This window comes from Sciurus carolinensis, chromosome X (assembly GCF_902686445.1).
Source record: "Sciurus carolinensis chromosome X, mSciCar1.2, whole genome shotgun sequence".
NCBI classification, from domain to species: domain Eukaryota; kingdom Metazoa; phylum Chordata; class Mammalia; order Rodentia; family Sciuridae; genus Sciurus; species Sciurus carolinensis.
The window spans coordinates 56,126,651-56,145,677 of record NC_062232.1 but is presented as its reverse complement, the minus strand read 5'-3'; the positions used below and the strand labels follow the sequence as shown (position 1 = coordinate 56,145,677).

The window sequence follows — 19,027 nt, the reverse complement described above, 5'->3', positions numbered from 1 at the left end:
GACCTTTCTGTGTTTAACTTTAGCAAGGTGTTTAGAGATGATCATCATTTAATTACACAGAGTTATTAGAAGAGTGTGATTTCTTTGTAACAAAGAAATCTTTTTTTCCAAAGAGACTCCTAGGAGCTTCTTTGGGGATCATGGATATTGTGCACTTAGTCCCTTTCCTCCAGGCATCCCTGACTTTGCTGTCCCCTGGCCATTTTCTTACACCTGGGCCCTTCCTCTACCTTCCACGCCAACCATTCTGAGAGTCAAATGCTCCTCTTTTGGGTTTGAGCCCTGAGTCAGGCAAGACAGAGCCCACAGAGAGGCTAGGATCTTGCAGATGAAGCTTTCCACACTTCTTCTCCAGTCTTACCTGGGTCTTTTCCTCAGCACCGCCCCATGCCATTCTTGGGAGAATAGGGGCAGCTGAGATAAAAAGTCCATCCCATTTAATGTCCTGCAGTTTACAAGGTGGCTATTTAATTTTGTTTTATTTTTACTTGTAGAGGCACACAATACCTTTATTTTATTTATGTACCTTTATGTGGTGCTGAGGACTGAATCCATTGCCCCTTGTGTGCTAGGCAAGTGCTCAACCACTGAGCTACAGCCCCAGCTCCAACGCTGACTTTTTCTGACTTGGGCATTCTCTTGGTTGTTGTAGCTCTTTGACTGCTTTCCAGTCCTCCTACAAAGATTTTCCAGCTGGGGACTGGGTTTTCTGCCTTGAGGTTTCCATGAGATAACGAGAGTTTGAGTATCCTAGACTGCCATTAAACTAATCTTCCTCATGATCACACATTACATTTTTAATACATAGAAGACCTTGTAGAGATTTTACTTTTCCTTTCTTCCATTTTGCTCTTTGGTGCTTGTTAAGAAGTCTGCCCAACCTGTGCACCCAGGTTGTTGAACTGTCCGAGATTAAGGCTTTTCAGAGTAATCCATGATCACACTTTTGTGTGATTGTTTGCAGTTGGAGACAGGAGTCTTCCTATGCGGCCCCACTCCTGGGCTCTAGTGGTCCTCCTGCCTCAAGCTCCCGAGATGCTGGGACTCCAGTCACATACCACCTCACCTGCCTTCCAGTACTATCCTTTCAGTGTCTGTAGGAGCCATCTTGATGGACACACTTTTACTTTTGATAATGAGAGTGACTTCTTCATTTTTGATTAGTCTATCTAGAGTTGTTTCAGCAGTTTTCATCTTTTCAGAGAAACACTTTTTTATTTCGATGGTTCTCTTTACGGTTTGTCCAGTTACCATCATGTTGGTTTCTGCTCATACTTATCCTTTCCCTTCTGCTCCCTTTGGTCTTACCCTGCTATTCATTCTTTGTTGACTTTTAAACTTGGAGAGTTGCCATTGAGTTGAGCATTTTGCTCTTTTTAATTAAGTCATTTAAAGGAATTGATACATTAAATAATTTCTTCTGAGCTACTGCTCTTGCCTCCCACAAATTGTGATGCTGTGTTGTCACTTTTATTCAGATTAAAGTATGGCCTATGTTCCCTCATGATTTCTCTTTTCTTTCATTCTTCCTTTTATGCTTTCTTTCTTTTTGGATTGGTTCTTTCTTTGCTCCTTGCTTCCTTCCTTCCTTCCTTCCTTCCTTCCTTCCTTCCTTCCTTCCTTCCTTCCTTCCTATACCAGGGATTGATCCGAGGGCATTTAACCACTGAGTCACATTCCTAGCCCTTTTACATTTTTCTTTTAATGATGAGGCAGGCTGGCTTTGAACTTATGATCCTCCTGACTCAGGCTCTCGAGCCTCTAGGATTACCAGTGTGTACCACCATTCCCAGCTGTGATTTATTTTTGACCAATGAGCCATTTAAAATGTTCCTTTTTAAATTTCCAAACAGTTTTGGGTTTTCAGAAATATTTGTGGTGTCAGTTTTTTCATGTACGTCTGTCATGGTCAGAGAACACACTCTGTATCATTTCAGTCTCTTCTGAAGTGCAGTTAAAAGCATTTGTTGACTTCACTTCAAATAGAAGCACGTCACTTGGTTGCCACCCTAAGACAGGAAGAATCCCTTCAGAGATTTCTGGAACAACAGCTTATCTGTTTCTTTTATTTTTTCTTTCCTAGTATTTTTTTTTTTTTGCTACGAATTGCTATCTGTTAACTCTAAATTATTAATTCTAATTTTTAGTTTTGTAGCTTCTTTATTTTTGTTTGGATGATCTGCCTAGTGATGAGAGTGGTGGGTTAAGTCACCCAGGAGTATTTTGTTGTGGTCTGTTTGATTCTTGATATCGAAGAGGGTTTGTTTGATTTATGTAGATGCTCCATTGTTTGGGGTATAGATATTGACGACAGCTATTTCTTGTTGTTGTAGAACTCCCTTAAGCACTATGAAATGGTCATCTTTGTCTTTCTGATTAACTTTGGTATGAAATCCACTTTATCTGATATGACGATAGGAACCCCTGCTTGTTTACAAGATCCATGTGAATGATGAGTCTTTGTTCCCATCCTTTCATCTTCAGTCTGTGGAGGTCTTTGCCTATGAGGTGAGTGTCACGAAGAGAGCATGTTGTTGGGTCTTGTTTTTAATCCACTCTGCCAGCCTATGTCTTTCAATTGATGAGTTGAGTCTACTAACATTCAGGGGTATTATCAAGAGATGATTTTTATTTCTGGTCCTTTTGATTTATTTCTAGTTTTTTACGTCAAATTAGATTCTCCTTTGATCTATCATTCTTCTAGTGTAGTTTTGCCCTCTGCTGGTTTTCATTTCATGGTATTCTCCACTTCTTCTTCATGAAATGTTTCATTGGGTATGTGTGGTCGTGCCGGCTTTCTAGTTGTGAATTCTCTTAACTTTTGTTTATCGTAAATAGTTTTTACCTCTTCTTCAAATCTGAAGCTTACTGGGATGGCATCCATTTTCTTCCAGAGTCTGATATATATTATTCCAAGACCTCCTAGTTTTTAGTGTCAGGGTTAAAAAATCAGCTGAGGTCTGGATTGATTTGCTCCTAAATGTGACCAGCCATGTTCTCTAGCAGCCTTTCAAATTGTATGCTTTTTCTGTATGTTAGGCATTGGCATGATGATGTGTCCAGGAGTGGGCGTGTTGTATTTTTGTATATTTGGAGTCCTATAAGCTTCCTGTATTTGATTTTCCATTTAATTCCTATGCTGTGGAAAATTTTCTGTTATTATTTCTTAGAAGGGATTGTGCACTCTTTTAGTCTGTACTTCAGAGCCTTCATCTACCCCCGCCCCCGAATCTTAGATTTGGCCTTTTAATGTTACCACGTATTTCTTGAAAATTGTGTTCATGGTCTCTTAACATCTTTTCTCCATTACCAACTCTATTTCCCCATCATGTACTTTGTCTTCCTTGCAGGAAAGAAATCTATCTTCTGGATGGTCTAGCCTATTTGTGATGCTTTCCATTGAACTTTTACTTTGGCTTATTGACTCCTTCATTTTGTGAATTTCTGAATGATTCTTCTTCACAATTTCTATTTCCTTATTGAAGTGATCTTTCACTTCTTGTATTTTCTCTCTGTTGTCACTCCTTACATCATCTTTTATCCCGTAGATCAGTTTGACTACAAACTTTCTACGTTTCTCCTCTGACATTTCCTCCACTGTGGTGTCCGTGGAGTCTGTGTTTGAGTCATTCTGGCTTATTTGGGTTGGTTCGTTCCTTTGCTCCTTTACATTGTTTGTGTGCCTACCCATCTATTTCAATGGATCTGAAGCAGCGGGGCTTCTACTCTATGAGCTTTTGGTGATCCTGTATCTTTCCCGTGCCTCACAGACTAGGGGAAGTCAAATAACAGCAACCGACTCTGCATGCAAGGCATAGTACTAAATGAAGTACTTAGTTGCTATCATGACATCTACAATGTTCATTGACATAATAAACAGAAATGTTAGGATCAGCGATTTGTATCGATAAAGGCAGCAAGTTACCATGAATTACGTCTGGCATAAAATTGGACACTATGTGTTAGCTATGACTTCTGCTGTATTAATTGTTGCTATAACATTAGTAGTGGGGTTTTACAAACCAATTACTGTTAAAAGAAGGTAAGAACAGAGTTAATTAAGAGGAAAGAAGAAGAGATTGGAGGGTGAAAAAGGGTTTGTAGTTTCAAGAGGCGAATAGTGCAGATGCAGAGGTGACAAAGGATGTGTTGTTTATGAGGTGGGAGGAGGAAATAGGAGTAAAATATGAAGGAAGAGTGAAAAAGAGAACATTAGAGTTTGGCTGTAAGAGAAAAGAGAGAGAGAAACAGGGGAAACAGTTGTGAAACAGACAGCACACATGCAAAAAAAAAAAAACAAATATACTAATCAAAAACCTGAACCTTCAAAAACTGATTGAAGAAAAATAAATACCATTAACAAATGCTACAAATGAGAAAGCAGAAGTAAATATGTCCATGTATAAATGTCCATGTATTGGCCAGTACACAATCAGTCAAAAACAATCAATCAAACCACCACCTTCAAAATAACAACAACGAAAAAAAAAAAAAACCCAACAAGTCAATGAGAGTATATGCTCACTGTCTGTGCCAAACTGTCTTTCCGTTTCTTTGCTTCCCTTCCCCGCAGAATGCTGTGGGGTGGAGAAGAGTGGAAAGTGCTATGTCCTCCACTCTCAGGGGATAGATGCTGCTGGGTTGTGTGAGACAAGTTTCTGTAGATGAAGTTCCTGGAGGCAGGCCTTAGGTCTAGTGTGGCCCCAGGTGTTTTATTGCCTGGGGAATTTTCAGGCATTATTAAATCAGTGCACTTGCAGGACCGCACCCCAGGAGTCTCTTCAGGGCTCCAAGGTGGGACTGGGAAGCCAATCCATTGCTGAGGCTTTTGTTCCCAGATATGGCCCTTTCTGGTCTCCCAGGGTCTAAGCCCAAGCTCCATCACTATCACCTGCCCATCTGAATTCTCGGGCTGCTGGACCCACAGGTGGGGAGGGAGGCGGGCTCTCTCAGGTCTCTCCAACCTATATTACCCCCAAGGAAAATTCTGTCTGTGCCAGAATTTCTCCAGATTTCCAGGGCTCAGTCTATATCCCGCAGTTGGCATCTGCTGGATTCCTGTACTGGGCTCAGCCCAGAACTCACGGATCTGAGCTCCCGATCTCTGTTGGTGCTGCTGCAACAGGGATGTCCCCAAATGGCTCCTGCTTCGGCTCTCCTGGTACAACTGGCAGACCCGGGGTGTCTTTCGTGCACCACTTTAATGAGCCGAATGGCCTCTTGCTCGGCCCAGGGCGGGCTGCCCCTCCACTCCCAGGATTTTCCATGCCAAGATAGTGCATAGCACTTTGCAGCATTTTCTGACCTTGTGTACTAATGTCCCCTGGTACCGCCGGGAGCTCAGCTCCAATTTTGTTCTTTTTCCTTGTCTGATTTACCCCAAATTTTCCAGTCTCCATGGCTCTCTGTCCAATATTGAGTATCAATGAAGTCCCTTTATCACCCACCTCCCAGAGAAGCAGTATTCCTGCTGCCGGGGTCCAGTGTCATGGAGCTGTGAGAGACCCTGCTTCCCTCTCCTCCGCCCTCTTAACAGGTTGAGTTTAAAAATGTGCATACTGGCACACCCTAGGAAGGCAGAATGAGGTAGGATTGCAGCACATTAGCTGGGTGTAAAGGGTCCCCCTGTCCTTGGAGAAACACACATGAAACATAAAACCTTTCTCATACTTAATTTTTGCTTGTGGAGCTGTGATTTTACTATTGACTGGAGATTAGCACTCTTTAAGTACCAGTTACATTCCAGGCATGTGTGAAGCATTGGAACTCGCCATGGAGCTTCGTGAGGAAACAGGATGTTGACGGTTGAGCTTGGGGAATCAGAGGCAGCCTGCCTGGGTTCTGATCTCAGCTTCACACCAGGTAGCGCTGTGCGTCGGGTGAGGCATTTCACCTTCCTTCTCTTGCTTCCATCTGGAAGATACGAGCAATGAGAGTTTCTTTCCTCGTGGGTTATTGTTTTGAGTATTGTCAAAATTATATTAATATCGTGTCTGGCGTACGTAAAACGTCACGTACAATGAGGGAGTGCCAGGGATTTGGCAAGCACTTACCAATGTTAGCACATCCCCAGCCTGAGTCCGGCCTATACAGAAAGATCCATGAGGACCCCTTGCTAATTTTTGTTTCTTTGTTGTCTTGGCCTGGTGCCAGCACATAGTAGGCACTCAAAACAGTTTGTTGAAGGAAGACACAGTCCCTATTCTTGATGAGATTGGTGTTTAGTACAAGCCCAGTCCTCACCATGGCCTTGCAAACAACTATTCTAGATGAGAAAATGCTAGACCTACCCTCTGTAGAGTGTGAACGGTGCGAGGGAAGAGACCCTGTCTGCTTTTCGTTCTTTCTTCTGCTCATGTATCCCTAGTACCCAGAAAGAGTGGCGGACATGAAATATGTGATCGGTTGGCATGAGGAAGCACCAAGGCAATCACTGACATGATTTGAACTCTAGCCCAGATGTCATTGTGCCTGTGGGTGTGAGAGAGCATTCATTTTGTTCATTTGAAAAATAATTGTATACATTTAAGGTATACATCAGGCATTCATGTACACAGTGAACTGATTATTTCAGGCAAGAAAGTAAACTCCACACAGTTAGGGTTTCTCATGTGTGTGATGTGAGCACCTGGCAGTACTGTCTTGGTACGATTCTAGTAGATATTACTATTAACTGTAGTCTTCGAGCAGTACATTAGACCTCTAGACTTATTCATTCTTGAGAACTGCGACTGTGTATGCTTTGCCAGTATCTCCCATTTCTCCTGACTTCCCTGTCCCTGGTAACCAACATTCTACTTGCTGCCTCTATGTACTTGACCATTTTCAGATGCCACACTAAAGTGAAACCATGCAGTATCTTTCTTTCTGTATCGGCCTATTTCCCTTAGCATGATGCCATCCGGGCATACGCTTACTGTCCCAAACACAGAATCTCTTTTCGAAAGGCTGAATGATACCCAATAATAGATGTACCTCAATTTCCATACACGTTATTTATTAATGACACCACCTACTGTGTTTCAGGCAGCTTGTTCGTTGTTGTGACCAGAAGACCCAACAAGGACAACTTAAGGGGAGGAAAGGTGTATTTTGGCTCATGGTTTCAGGGACTCAGTCCCTGGTCAACTGCCTCCGTGTCTCTGAGCTGGAGGTGAGGCAGAACATGATGGCAGAAGGGCAGGGGGAAGGCAGACAGCTCGTATATGGCCACCAGGAAGCAGAGAGAGCTCTGCTCACCACGGACAAAATATGAACCCCAAAGTCACAGCCCCCAAGGACCTATTTCCCCCAGGCACACCCTGCGTGTCGGTGGTTACCACCCAGTTACTCCATATCAGTGCATTCATATACTGAGCATGTTATAGCTCTCACGATCTCAGATCTCATCTTTTCACCTCTGAACGTTCTTGCATTGTCTCACATGTGAGCTTTTGGGGAACACTTCATATCTAAACCATAGCGTTTGATCCCGGCCCCCAGAAGTTCATGCCCATCTCACAATGCACGTTGTCTTTAGTCCGTTTACAGGTGTCCCCACAGTCTTAAGGGCTCCAGCGTTACCCAAAAGCCCAGGCCTCAAATCACATCTGGGGTGTGAGGCATCCTCTTAGTTGTGAGAGTAAAGATCAAAAGCAAGTTACATATATCCAATATATAATGGCACAGAGTGAACATTTCCATTCCACGAGGGAGAAATAAGGGCATAGAAGAAAGGAATGGGACCCGAGCAAGACTGAAATCCAGCCGGATGATCAAGTCCTGTAGCTTTGAGTCTGGCATGTGCGGCATGTGGCTTCCTGATGTTCTCTCTAAAGGGCTTGTGTGGCTCCACCCTGATGGCTTTGCTCCTTGCCGTCCACTTGACTGCTCTCTAGGCTTGTTTCTGCTCGATTTCTGATGGTTTTCTTGGTTGATGTCCCATGTTACTGGCAAATCTCTTAAACTCGGGGTCTCCATTGCAGCTTTGGTGTCCTTCTAAAATCTTCACCCGTGGCCCTTTCTGGGGATGACAGCAGGGACTCTGACCCTCTACATTTTACCTCACCCCCCCAGGCCTTCCTTTGAAATCTCAGTGTTAGCCTCCGAGAACCCCAAACTCCAGCATCCTGCATTTCTGCATAACCTGCACCACGGTGGTCATGGCCAAGGTCTAGTAGCCAAGCCTCCTGGGATCAAGTCTGCAACAGCCACTCAGTGCCTGTGCAGCTCAGCATGGTAAAATATAATCTTCCTGTGCCCTCCTGTGCAAGCAGGGTGTCACCATCATACCTTCTCAAAGGAAATTTTTCTCGTATACTCTTGAGCCTGAGAAGGGTGTGGTCTTGCCAATTCCTGAGCTGCCCTCGAGCCTTCTTTCCTATCATTTCTGGGTCAAGTATTTAGCATTTCTTTAGTGTCTGCAATCTCTTAGCCCTGGTTTTGTGCTCACTGTTCTGCACAAACTGCAGGTTTTTCAAATCTTTCCGCTATCCTTTCTGCTCTTCATGGTGACAATACGCTTGGTTAAAAGTCACCAGCGATAAGCCACGACACTGCCTGAACGCCATACTACCTCATAATTTCCTGCGCCAGATCAGTTAGTCCGTCACCCTTAAATTCTCCTCATACCTGGTAGTCTGTAACCTTTGAATAATATCTCTTCATTCCCCAGCCCCTGGGAGCCAGTGTGGTGCATGTTGCTCCTATGAATTCACAGCTTTTAGGTTCCTCATGTCAAGTAACATAATAGTATCATAGTCTACATTATTCCAGCCTTCAGCAGCCCAGCTGCTTGTATCTGTGAACGTAAAATGGATTTGTTGTGAATAGTACACAGACCCATCATGTCTTTTATGCAGTTTGTTTGATACCGTGGTCTGCAGTATGTTTATATTTAGAGTAGTTACCAATTCAGTAGGACTTAAGCCTGCCAGGTTTGTATTTTCTACCTTATGTTCTGTCTTCCTCCATCCCACTGCCCAGGCATTCTTTTGTCCTTATCAGGCATCTTCTCAGAATCTGCTTTTAATTTCCTGGTTGTTTTCCTTATTGCATAATTTTGAGTTATTTTCTTAATGATTGCCCCACAGGTGTCAACTCAGAGTTTAGCTGAAACGAATCTGGTTCCGATTAATGCCCACTTAATCTCAATATTCTACAAAACCTGGATCCGATAAAGCTCCAGACCCTCCTGGCCCCTTCTGCTGTTGTTGGCACAAAATTACTTCTCCATTCACATAAAGCCCATCCAGACGGTTTCATATAACAACTGCTTTATGCAACAATTGCCCTTTAAACCATGCAGGAAGAAAAGCATTACCAAGCACAGTGCATTCATACTGCCTTTTATTAATGTTGACACAGTTTCCTTCAGTGGTTGCTCTCATTGCATCACGGGGAGCAAATTGAGTTACTATTTTTTCTGAGATTTCCCTTTGATATTTCTCACAGGGAAGATCGGCCCACAATAATTTCTATGAGTATGTCCATTATCAAGAAATACCTTTATTTCGCCATCATCTTTGAAGAGACGTGACAACCGAGTGAAATGTGTGCTGCCTGATCCATCATTGAGCCTCAAAATAATGTCTCAAAAATGCTACTGGGACAGTTAGGGAAATTTAAATATGAACCTTATATGGTCTTGGATAATATCACCATATCATTGTTAAATTTCTTCAACGCGATAACGGTGCTGTGGTTGCGTACGAGCGTGCCGTAGTCCTTACGAGATGCATGTCGAAGTATTTGGGTGAAGTGTTTGGAAATGTTGAATAGTTAAGCAAAACAACAATTAGAACAACAAAATTGAGAGAGAAAGCAATAGGATGATGGGAATGCAGGTGAAGCATGTTCGCTGTATTCCCCCTTCAGCTTTGTGTGTTTTCAAATGAGAAGTTGAAAAAAATTTATCTTATGTTAAGAGTTACATACTGAAGCATTTACAAATCATATAAGGTAGTGCCTGGTATTTGCTTGAAAATAATCAGGAGGAGGTGGAGGAGGAGGAGGGGCAAGATTCTATCTGAGCTGAGATCGGCCCTGAGTAATTCATGGTTGCAGTTGAGAGCTAGGTAATGGAAAATTTCTTATATTGTCCTCTCTTGTGCAGTGACTCTTTATATGATCCCGCAGCAGAGAAGCAGAGACATGGTTAAAAGAATGAGTTCTGGGTCCCACCCTAGTTCTTGCCATCTGAGACTACCAATACGAATCTCAGTGATCTCTGTTTTTAGTTAGTGTGTTTCTTTTCCTATTTTTTTTTTGTTGTTGTTTTGGGGTTTGAACCCAAGGGGTGCTTTACTACTGAGCCACACCCCCAGCCCTTTGTAATATTTTATTTAGAGACAGGGTCTCACTTTGTTGCTGAGGACCTCACTGAGTTGCTCAGGCCGGCTTTGAAATTGCCATCCTCCTGCCTCAGCCTCCTGAGTTGCTGGGTTGGATTACAGGTGTGTGGCACCACACCCTGCTGTGATCTGTTTTTTGACAAGCTTTGTAGGCAAATCCGATGCAGACTCATGTTCCAGGATGACTGGTCTAGTGCAGTGAACCTGGAGATTGTCTGTAGGGCATGTATACCTTCTATTTACATATGCTTGAAATTAAAAGAACATAAGCTTCTACGTAAAGGAAACAAAACCCAGATGTGTTACAGAACAATTCTTAGTAAAGTTTCAAAATAGTTAACCCCAAATGTAAACACACGCACACACACATACATACACACACTCTCTCTCTCTTTCAGATGGAGAAGAGGGATTATTCCCCAACTCAGTCTCTGAGACTGAAACCTTGACTCTGGAACCAGACAAAGGTAGTATGAGAGACAGAAATTCCACATCGATCATGAGCAAAAGACACAAAAATCCTAAGCAAGATTTTAGCAAACTGAGCCACCCAGCGTATACCAAAGATAATGTAGGCATAGCCGAGTGACATTTTATCCTACGTGTGCAAAGCTGGCACAACATTAGGACAGTAGAGATGGAAGTAGGGGGGCATAAGAGAGGTCTGCATTGCTAATGCAGTCATTGGGTTGCTTGCTCTAGATGCTAATTAGATGCATACATCTAAGTGTTTGAAAACTCACTTGATATACCCTTATGGTGTTTGTACTTTTGTCAAACGTAAGGGAGATTTTGCTTCAGGTTGGGGAAAGAAACCTATCCATGTCAGTCCAGGTATTCATGAATTAAATGACTACTGCTTCGGTGATTTCCATACAGGCAGGATCTACTCGAGTTTTAGGATGAAACTTTGAACTGAGGAATGAAAGGAACATTCCTGAATGTGGTGAAGGGAAAGAAATGGAGGCAAAAAAAGGAAGGAATGGAGAGAGGGAGGGAGGGAGGGAGGGACAAAAGAAGGAAGGAAGGAAGGAAGGAAGGAAGAGTGACAAGAATGACCTAATGAAGAGGGAAACAAAGGCAGACTGTTGCTATATGACAACACTGGCAATGTTATCTGTAAAATCTGGACCAATCTGTAGAAGCCCAAATCTGTCATCTCTGTTAGATGTTGTTCCGGGTGACAAAGCCGGTAGTGTAGGAAGCCCACAGGCTTAATTGAATTCCCACTACTCACATATTCCTGGGACATCCCAGAACACCTCTACCGGAACTTTGAGATTCAATAGAGTTTAGTATGGTGGTTGACTTTAAGATCAATATGCTTGTTAAAAATTCAGATGCATTTCTACCATCTCGATCCAAAAAAATAATCGTCACTGTAAACAGGTACCAAACACCAGAACGGCAACGCTCTAGAGCATCCTGGGGACAAATACAATAAATGATGCAAGAGATGTGAATGTACAAAAGGTAAAATTGAAAGGAGCCTGAACGATGAAAAGGTTGAAGACCCACATAAGAGGAGAAACCATCCCGGTTGATGAGTGGAAAGGATGGATATCCTACAGATTCTCCGCTCCCCCTTAGTTGATCCCTAGATTCTGTCAAAATGTAATCCAGATCGATGGTGCCAGGGGAGCCTGACAGGCAGAGCTTGGCTTGTATTTCCATAGAAGAGCAAAAGACAAAGACCAGCAAAGATGTGTTTGGACATGATGGATAAGATGTGGGTTCTTGCCCTAGCGGACGAGTCGCGGGATGAAGTGACAAAAGAATCAGGACAGTGTAGTACTGGCACAGGACTAGGCACGTTCCTCTATGGGACAGAACAGAATGCTTGGAATCAGAGACGCACGGCATGGATCCCGAAGTCTCCAGGCATTGGCAAATGTTCCCAGGGGGCGTACGAATGGCTCTGGATTGGAGAAAAGCTGACAAGGGAATGTGGGCGACTGTCAAGCTCACGTGCCGCATTCTCAGACAGGGAATCACAGCATGACAAGCAGACGAGTTAAAAATGCATGCACACAACCTGTGTCACATCCAAAGGGAGGCTAGTCTGGGAAACAGCCACAGGGAGCACAAAGGTCAACCCCAGCACGGGAGCGACTGGTCCGCCTGGTGAAGTGAGTGCAAGAAGCCACTAGGAGGCGAGGGTGCGCGACCGCGGTGGGTGGGTGGAGTGGGAACATCAGTGGATCTCGAAGCTCATTGGCCGGCGGCCACAGGGGTGGGAGGCAGAAGGCACTGCTGGAAGCTCATTGGCCTTTGTGGAAGGGCGGGAACGCAGAGGGAGCTGGAGCAGCAGAGGGGCCTGCGTCTTCCCTCAGTGCTCTTGTCACATCTGATCGGTCCAGACCTTCTGGAGCCTCGGGTAACCACAGGCTGGCATCAGGAATATGGCCCTCCCCCTCCATGCTGCTTCTATATTTCCCTCCTCTCACTCCCTGCTGCTCGAGATCACCAATTCCTTCCCCTTTCCTCCACCTCAGCGGGGAGCAGCGGGTGGTAACCCATCGGCTGCCGAAATACCATCCACGCAAACCCCCGGCAGAACCCATTTGGGGGGGATCCCTTGTCCCAGCACCCCATCCCCGAAATCTGGTCCCCTGGGGCAGGGCGAACGCCAGGTGCCTTTGATTCTGAGGTGGGACAGAATGATCGGGCTGGTGAGGCGATGGTGCTCTCTGAAGAGACCAGAGTGGGCAAGTAGGGAGGCAGGGAGGAGAAGACTGTGGGCTGGAGCACCACTGTTGAATTGTGGAGAGGGGAGTGGAAGATTGGTGGGGGGCTGTGGAAGGCCGGCATGGGTTTGAATGAAAGCAGAGCGGTTGTGTGGGTGCAAGAGGACCATTAGTGCCCAGAGGGGCTGCCTGTGGGCTGGATCAGGACCTGGCACCCCACGGAGGGTTCAGCAAACATCTGTTGAATGAAGAAGGTTGGGAATGAATGAAGGGTATAGGAAAATGACAGTCGAAAGAGGGTCAGGGGTTCAGGAGAACGACATGACTTCGTGGGGCACAAGGGGGTGATCAGTTTAAAGGGTGAGCAGGGGAATAATTAAGATTAAGGTGGGGTGCAAGAAAAACCAGAATGGGGTCCGGGGGAGGGGGAAACTGAACGTTGGGCATCCACGAGTCTATGCGTTGAGCGCAGGGGGTGTAAGGTCCTGTGTGGGGAGGGAATGAAGAAGACAGGAGGTTAGGAAGACAACTGGTGGTTGCGGTGGATGGGTTCAGGAATCCTGTGGGTTGGGATTGGCAGAGCGCAGGATGGACGATGCATAAAAAGGGGCTGCAGTAACTGTCCCGAGAGGGGATATGGGTGTGCATGTGTGTGCCTGAAAACGGGATGCATGGCGGAGTGAAGGTAAGAAAGGACACTCATGATCAGACTGAGCACGTCAGGGACCCGTGCCAAGAGGTTGCAGAGAGGAGGCGACATGTGAGTGGGGCTTCCTGGGGAGGAGGCTGTGTGAGTAAGGAGGTCAGGGTGAAGGTTGGAGAGTTCCATGGGGAAAGAAGGGAGGGCAAAGTGATTCGAGCAGTGAGCAGGATGGAGAAGAAGAATCCAGCCACCTCAGACGGGGTTCTCCCAGGGCAGAGCGAGTACATCAGGGATAGGGGGTGGTGTGGCCATTCTGACCTCCGCTCCTGACCCTAGAACCATGGAACCCAAAGACATACCTGCTGTGCCCTGCTGCCCCTCCGACTCCAAATGTACCACAGGGCGTGAGACCGGAGCCCCATGGGGGATTGAACTTGGCCCCAGAAGAGCTATAGGTCGCTGTGACCGCTGCCACAACCATGGCATCACTACCAAAATCAGGGGCGAAAAGCATTTCTGCCTCTTCCGGGCCTGCGAGTGTCACAATTGTGCCTTCTTCTCGTGAGTATGGTGTCTGACAAGGGGAGGGGTCAGGCCTCCTCTGCATGCGACTAACCCTCGGCCTTCTATCCCCCACTCTAGGGAACAGCGCAGGGCCTTGCCTGCTCTGAGTGCCTTGAAGAGGGAGCGGGGGGCACGGCTAAAGAGGCACCTGGCTCAAGGACTGATCAAGACCATGGCTGCAGCCCCCAGATCCCACCTCCACGTCAAGAAGTTGTCCCTCGAAGCAGGCATCCCCGGTGAGTGGTGTCTCCGGCCAGGGAGGGGGGTCTGAGTTTGGGTGGAGGAAGCACGAGCAGCTGGGTGGCCAGTCCTATCACCAAATCACAGCGTGACCTGGGGCGGGGAGTCCCTGGGCCTTCGCTGGTCTGAGGATAAGACCCATCCACGTCATCTGCCGGGTGTTTGTAGGAAGGGCAGGTCTGGTGGATGGAGAAGGCCCATGGCGAGAGGTGACCTCAGAGGGGGGCTGGGGCATATCGGGGTCTGCCCAGGGTAGTGGTGGGTCTGGCCAGCTCATCAAAGCCGTCCCTTGTCTTTTATAGCTGGGAAGGAGAACTCTATGACCCCTCCTGAGGCTCGTCCCTTCACGCCCCCGCAGGAGGTAAGGAGAGGCTGTCGCCAGTCAGGGAGCCCCCCACCCAGCCACCGCTGGGTCCCGAGGCCGTGGGTTCCATCTCCAGCTCTACCACTGACTTGCTGTGTGACCTTGGGAAAAATCACTAGTCCCCGGGCCTCAGTATCCCCTGTGGTAACACGTAAGGTAAGATGGGCTGGTGTTTCAAGGTCTCTGGAGCCCTGACATGCTGGGCTCCTGTCTCTGTCCCCAAACATGCCCATACCTCCTCTCCCCATGGCCGGCCTGGTGCCTGATTCCCTCCTGTGATCACTGCCCCTGCAGGAGAGCTCCCAAGGGCCTCTGCCACTCAGCGGGCCCCCAGAACCTTCGTCTGTGCCCTACGCTGCAGCAACCTTGGACCAGCAGCTGACGGGTTCTCTGTCGGGGGAGCCCCACGGGCCCACTGTCCTGCCCGGCATGTGAGTAGACCAAGGGCCACGGAGCCAGCCGTGCCTTGTGTTGTCGTGTGCCCAAAGTCGTGCTTCGTGCCATGGGAGGCAGGAGGAGGAGGAGGAGGGTGAGAAAGGAGGAGGGCAGTGGGGAGGGGAAGGGGGAGAAGGGGAAGGCAGACTCTCAGGCTGACCGGCAAGGTCAGGACTCCCCCAGACTTGCCATTTCCTATTTGTGACACTTTGGGAAAGTGACACTGTGGCTTGGAGCCTCCGTTTCCCAGTGGGCATACTGGGAAAATGCCCCACACCCATAGCATTGAAAAGAGGACTAGCCCGAGACCTGCCACACGGTAGGCCTGCAAGATGCAGGACTGCGGTTCCACGTGAAACAGACGGGTGGGAGAGCCGGTCCACTGGCCAGAAAACGGGGGCCGTGATGGTGAGGGCCGCAGAAGCCCAGGGGCAAGTCCAGAGGCCAGTAGAGAAGCCTTCCTGGAGATGAGCCAAGATTGCCCTTGGAGACCCATGGGGATTGCTGTGTGGTGGAGGCAAGAGCCAGCCCCCGCCTGAAAAGGAACAGTAATCCCTTCTCCCCAGCTGCTTTGCACGTGAAAACGCAGACACCTGAGATGCCCAGCCACCTTCACTGTGGCCCTGGGGGGAAAAGGCCCGTAGGAGTTTGTGACTGGGGAAAAGGGCGTGCGGGAAGGAAAACAGGCCAAGCAGGAGAAAGGACTTGCCCAAGCCACGAGGACCCATGGCCCCCGCAGTCGTTCAGATTCCCACATGCCAATATTGCAAAGTCCTGCCCTCTCTGTCAACTGGTGGTGCGTGTCCGCCAGAGGGTTTAATCCCCTGGCCTCTCCTCTCCTTGTTTCCAGATGCTCAAGTCTGATCCTCCAGCCCTGTGCCACCCCTGACCCTCTTCTACTGCAGTCACAGGTCCTGGGAAAGAAGTGGGGTCCAGAACCCTGGGAGGGGCCGAGCTTAGTGGAGGGGAAGGGCAGAAGGCCTTGGGGGTGGGGGTGGGGCTGGAGGGAACTGGGGGCTGAAGGGGCGCTTGTCCCGGTGGGAGGAGGTGTGGCTTCCCAGTCCCCCTGCTCTCACACCCTCTCCTTTGCAGGTCCCCAATGCCTCCGACCAGGCTTCGGTTTCTGCCGCCTTAGAGTGGCAGCGGAAGCTGGAGGCTGCCGAGGCTCTGCTGGCCCTGAAAAACTCTTCTTGGGACCCCCCGGAATCGATCTCCCTGCACCAGCCCTGCAGCCCACCAGGTAGCTTGCTCCTTGAAGGGTGAACACGAGGTGGGCACCCTTGGGAAATGGAGCTGGGGCCACGTTGTGGCGAGCTTGTTCTAACTGGGAAGGCGGGGTTGGTGGGTCGAATGTCCCTGGGGCCAGGAACCCAAGCGCCCCAGTCTGAAGCCTGAGAAGGTGCTCGAGGGTTGCCCCGTGAGTCTTCAGGCGAAGGAGAATTTTTTTGTATTGTTTTGTTTCGTTTTGTTTTGTTGCTCCTCGGAAAATGGTCACAGCCTTGATGTCAGGAGATAGGAGCACCTAGGCCCTGAGGGTGGCAGGCAGGGGTTTGCCTTGATGTTCGGCATATCAAGTGGAGGCTCGGGTCTGTTGCCTCCCAGCCCAAGGTCCTCTCCGCACTCCCCTGCAGTGTGCCTTGGTCTGGGGAGGAGGGCATACAGAGGTGACAAGGGCCTCTCATCTGGAAGGAGATCTGGTCCCTGACTTCAGGGAATGCCAGCCTGGACATGGAGACCGGATGCCTGCCCAAGCTGTGTTTTGTGGCAGAATATCAATGACATGCTCCAGAGAGGAAGGGCTGGAGAAGCGCAGAGGAGGGTTAAACACCTAGGGAGCCTGGGAGGGAAGGCTGGGCAATGCTGCACAAAAACGGTGTGAGAGTGAAGAAGTGACCCTGGAGGGGGAAGTGCTGGAATGGGGTGGGTGGGCGGGGGGGAGGCTGTGGAGTTGGAGAGGTTGTCGATCACACAGGTCTGGCAGGCTGGACTTGGGAGTGTGGCCAGCGCAGAGTGGCCAGGCACTGTTTCTGACCTTGGGAGGGGCATACTCGGACACCCCATGCTCACCCCAAAGAGATGTGGGGGCTGTGACGGTGGGATGTGGTGGGCGGCGAGACTGGAGGTCGGGAAATCAGACCAAGAGGGGCCAGTGCCAGGGTCCCCGAGGCCCATCTTTGATCGGGTTGGGCAGAAAGGGAGGGGAGAGCTGGGAGCAGACCCGCATGTGACCTGCCCCGCCCCCTTCCTTTCCCTCTGAAGCTCCTGCGGGAGATAGAGGACTCCAGCCTCCCAGCCCCCCTCTGCGACCCAGGCCGGCCAGCTCGGTTTCACTGCCTATCGGACATCTGGGGTGCATCTCCCTCTTGACCTAAGAGCCCCGAGGAGGAGGCCTCGCCACAGCACTGCCTATTTGGGTATCCTGTTTCTGAATGTGCAAAATGTTTAATGTTCAAAATGCTTAACGTCTTTTTTTAAGCCTTCAGGTGTTTTATAAGCTTTCAGACCCTTTTTATGATGTGGGGCAACTCTTTGACTGAGGTTGGATATTCTTGTACCTCCATCCCTTATTCCTGTGGATGCTGGGGCCTTTTTATGTGTCCCATAAAAACAGGATTGTGCAATCAGTCTGTCAGTGGGGTTCTGAGTGGGTTCATATGCCAGTGTTTTCATGTGTCTTGTGATTGTGCACATACCTGTGCACCCATGTACGCACCCATGCATGTGGAAACAGGAAGATGTTTTCACTTTGCGTCTAGGTTTGTGTGTGTGAACAAATAATAAACCCTTGTTGTTGTAAGGCACTGAGAAATATGGGTTGTTTGTTACCACAGTATAACCTAGACTATCCTGACGCTAATGGACTGGTTCAGTTCACATTTGAAAGTGAGAGTCACCTTCACTCGAGAGCTGGGTGTTCACAAGGCTAGACAAGGGGATGGCAGAGGGGAAGGAGTAGCAAATTTGTTCAGTGGGCGACGAAGTGCCCACCCTCTGCCTGGCAGAGCCTGTTTCCAGTAGTCCGGAGGGCCACGAATCACCGTGCCTTCAGGATCAGGCAGGTGGGGTAAACGAGTAGAGCAGAGGCCAGACGGGCTCTGGCCAGGTGAGAGTGCGGGCTCTGGCCAAGTGAGAGTGCATGCTCTACCTAAGGGGCAAGCGCTGCTTGGCCCTAGCCAAGGGCTGCCGCACAAGAAGGTGGGCTCATTGTGGCCCAACCAACTGCTTGTTTCAAGGGAAGACGGGGTGCTGGATTTCTAAGTGAAATTATTCAGTGTGTGAACAGCAGCTCGGGTTTCCTCTTTGAGCCCTATTGGTGGCCAGAACAAACATCCATGCCGGACAACCTTGGCTGTCAGAGAGCCAGTGCAATTCTAGTCCGTGGTGAATTTTACAGCGGGGGAAACCGAAGCCAATCTGGACAAGAAGAGTCAAAGGAGGGAAAGGAATTAGACCCAGGCCCTACTTTTGAGGGACCGGTGACACAGGAGGGAGAGTCAGCACCTCGTACTTACTCTGGGCTCCCTCTGTGCTAAGCACATACAAACTCACAACAGCTCTGAGAGCAAAGCATTATGCTTGCCATTGCACCTGTGAGGAATCCCGCTCAAGGGGGGAAAGTGACTCACGTTAGCGTTTTCAGGGGAATTTTGAGCACAGAGCAGGGAAAGGGCCTTGTCTTTGTCAGGCCCTAAATTAGCTCAGGATTTGTTCTCATAAGGCATCCAATGAAGGGTTCAGACCTCAGAGCAACAGACAACAGTCA

At 48.3% G+C, this 19,027-nt stretch overlaps 1 protein-coding gene across 1 annotated transcript in view; it reads left to right on the top strand.

Moving 5' to 3' along the window:
• Positions 1-18,015, top strand: part of Dmrtc1 (DMRT like family C1) — a 45,879-nt gene extending 27,864 nt beyond the window's left edge. Inside the window, exons 2-7 of the mRNA XM_047536676.1 lie at positions 14,304-14,461; positions 14,768-14,826; positions 15,124-15,260; positions 16,115-16,175; positions 16,357-16,504; positions 17,524-18,015. Coding sequence (XP_047392632.1) covers positions 14,398-14,461; positions 14,768-14,826; positions 15,124-15,260; positions 16,115-16,175; positions 16,357-16,504; positions 17,524-17,636 — 582 coding nt within the window. The 5' untranslated portion in view covers positions 14,304-14,397 and the 3' untranslated portion in view covers positions 17,637-18,015. The remainder of the gene's footprint in view (positions 1-14,303; positions 14,462-14,767; positions 14,827-15,123; positions 15,261-16,114; positions 16,176-16,356; positions 16,505-17,523) is intronic.
• The last annotated feature ends 1,012 nt before the right edge of the window (positions 18,016-19,027 follow it).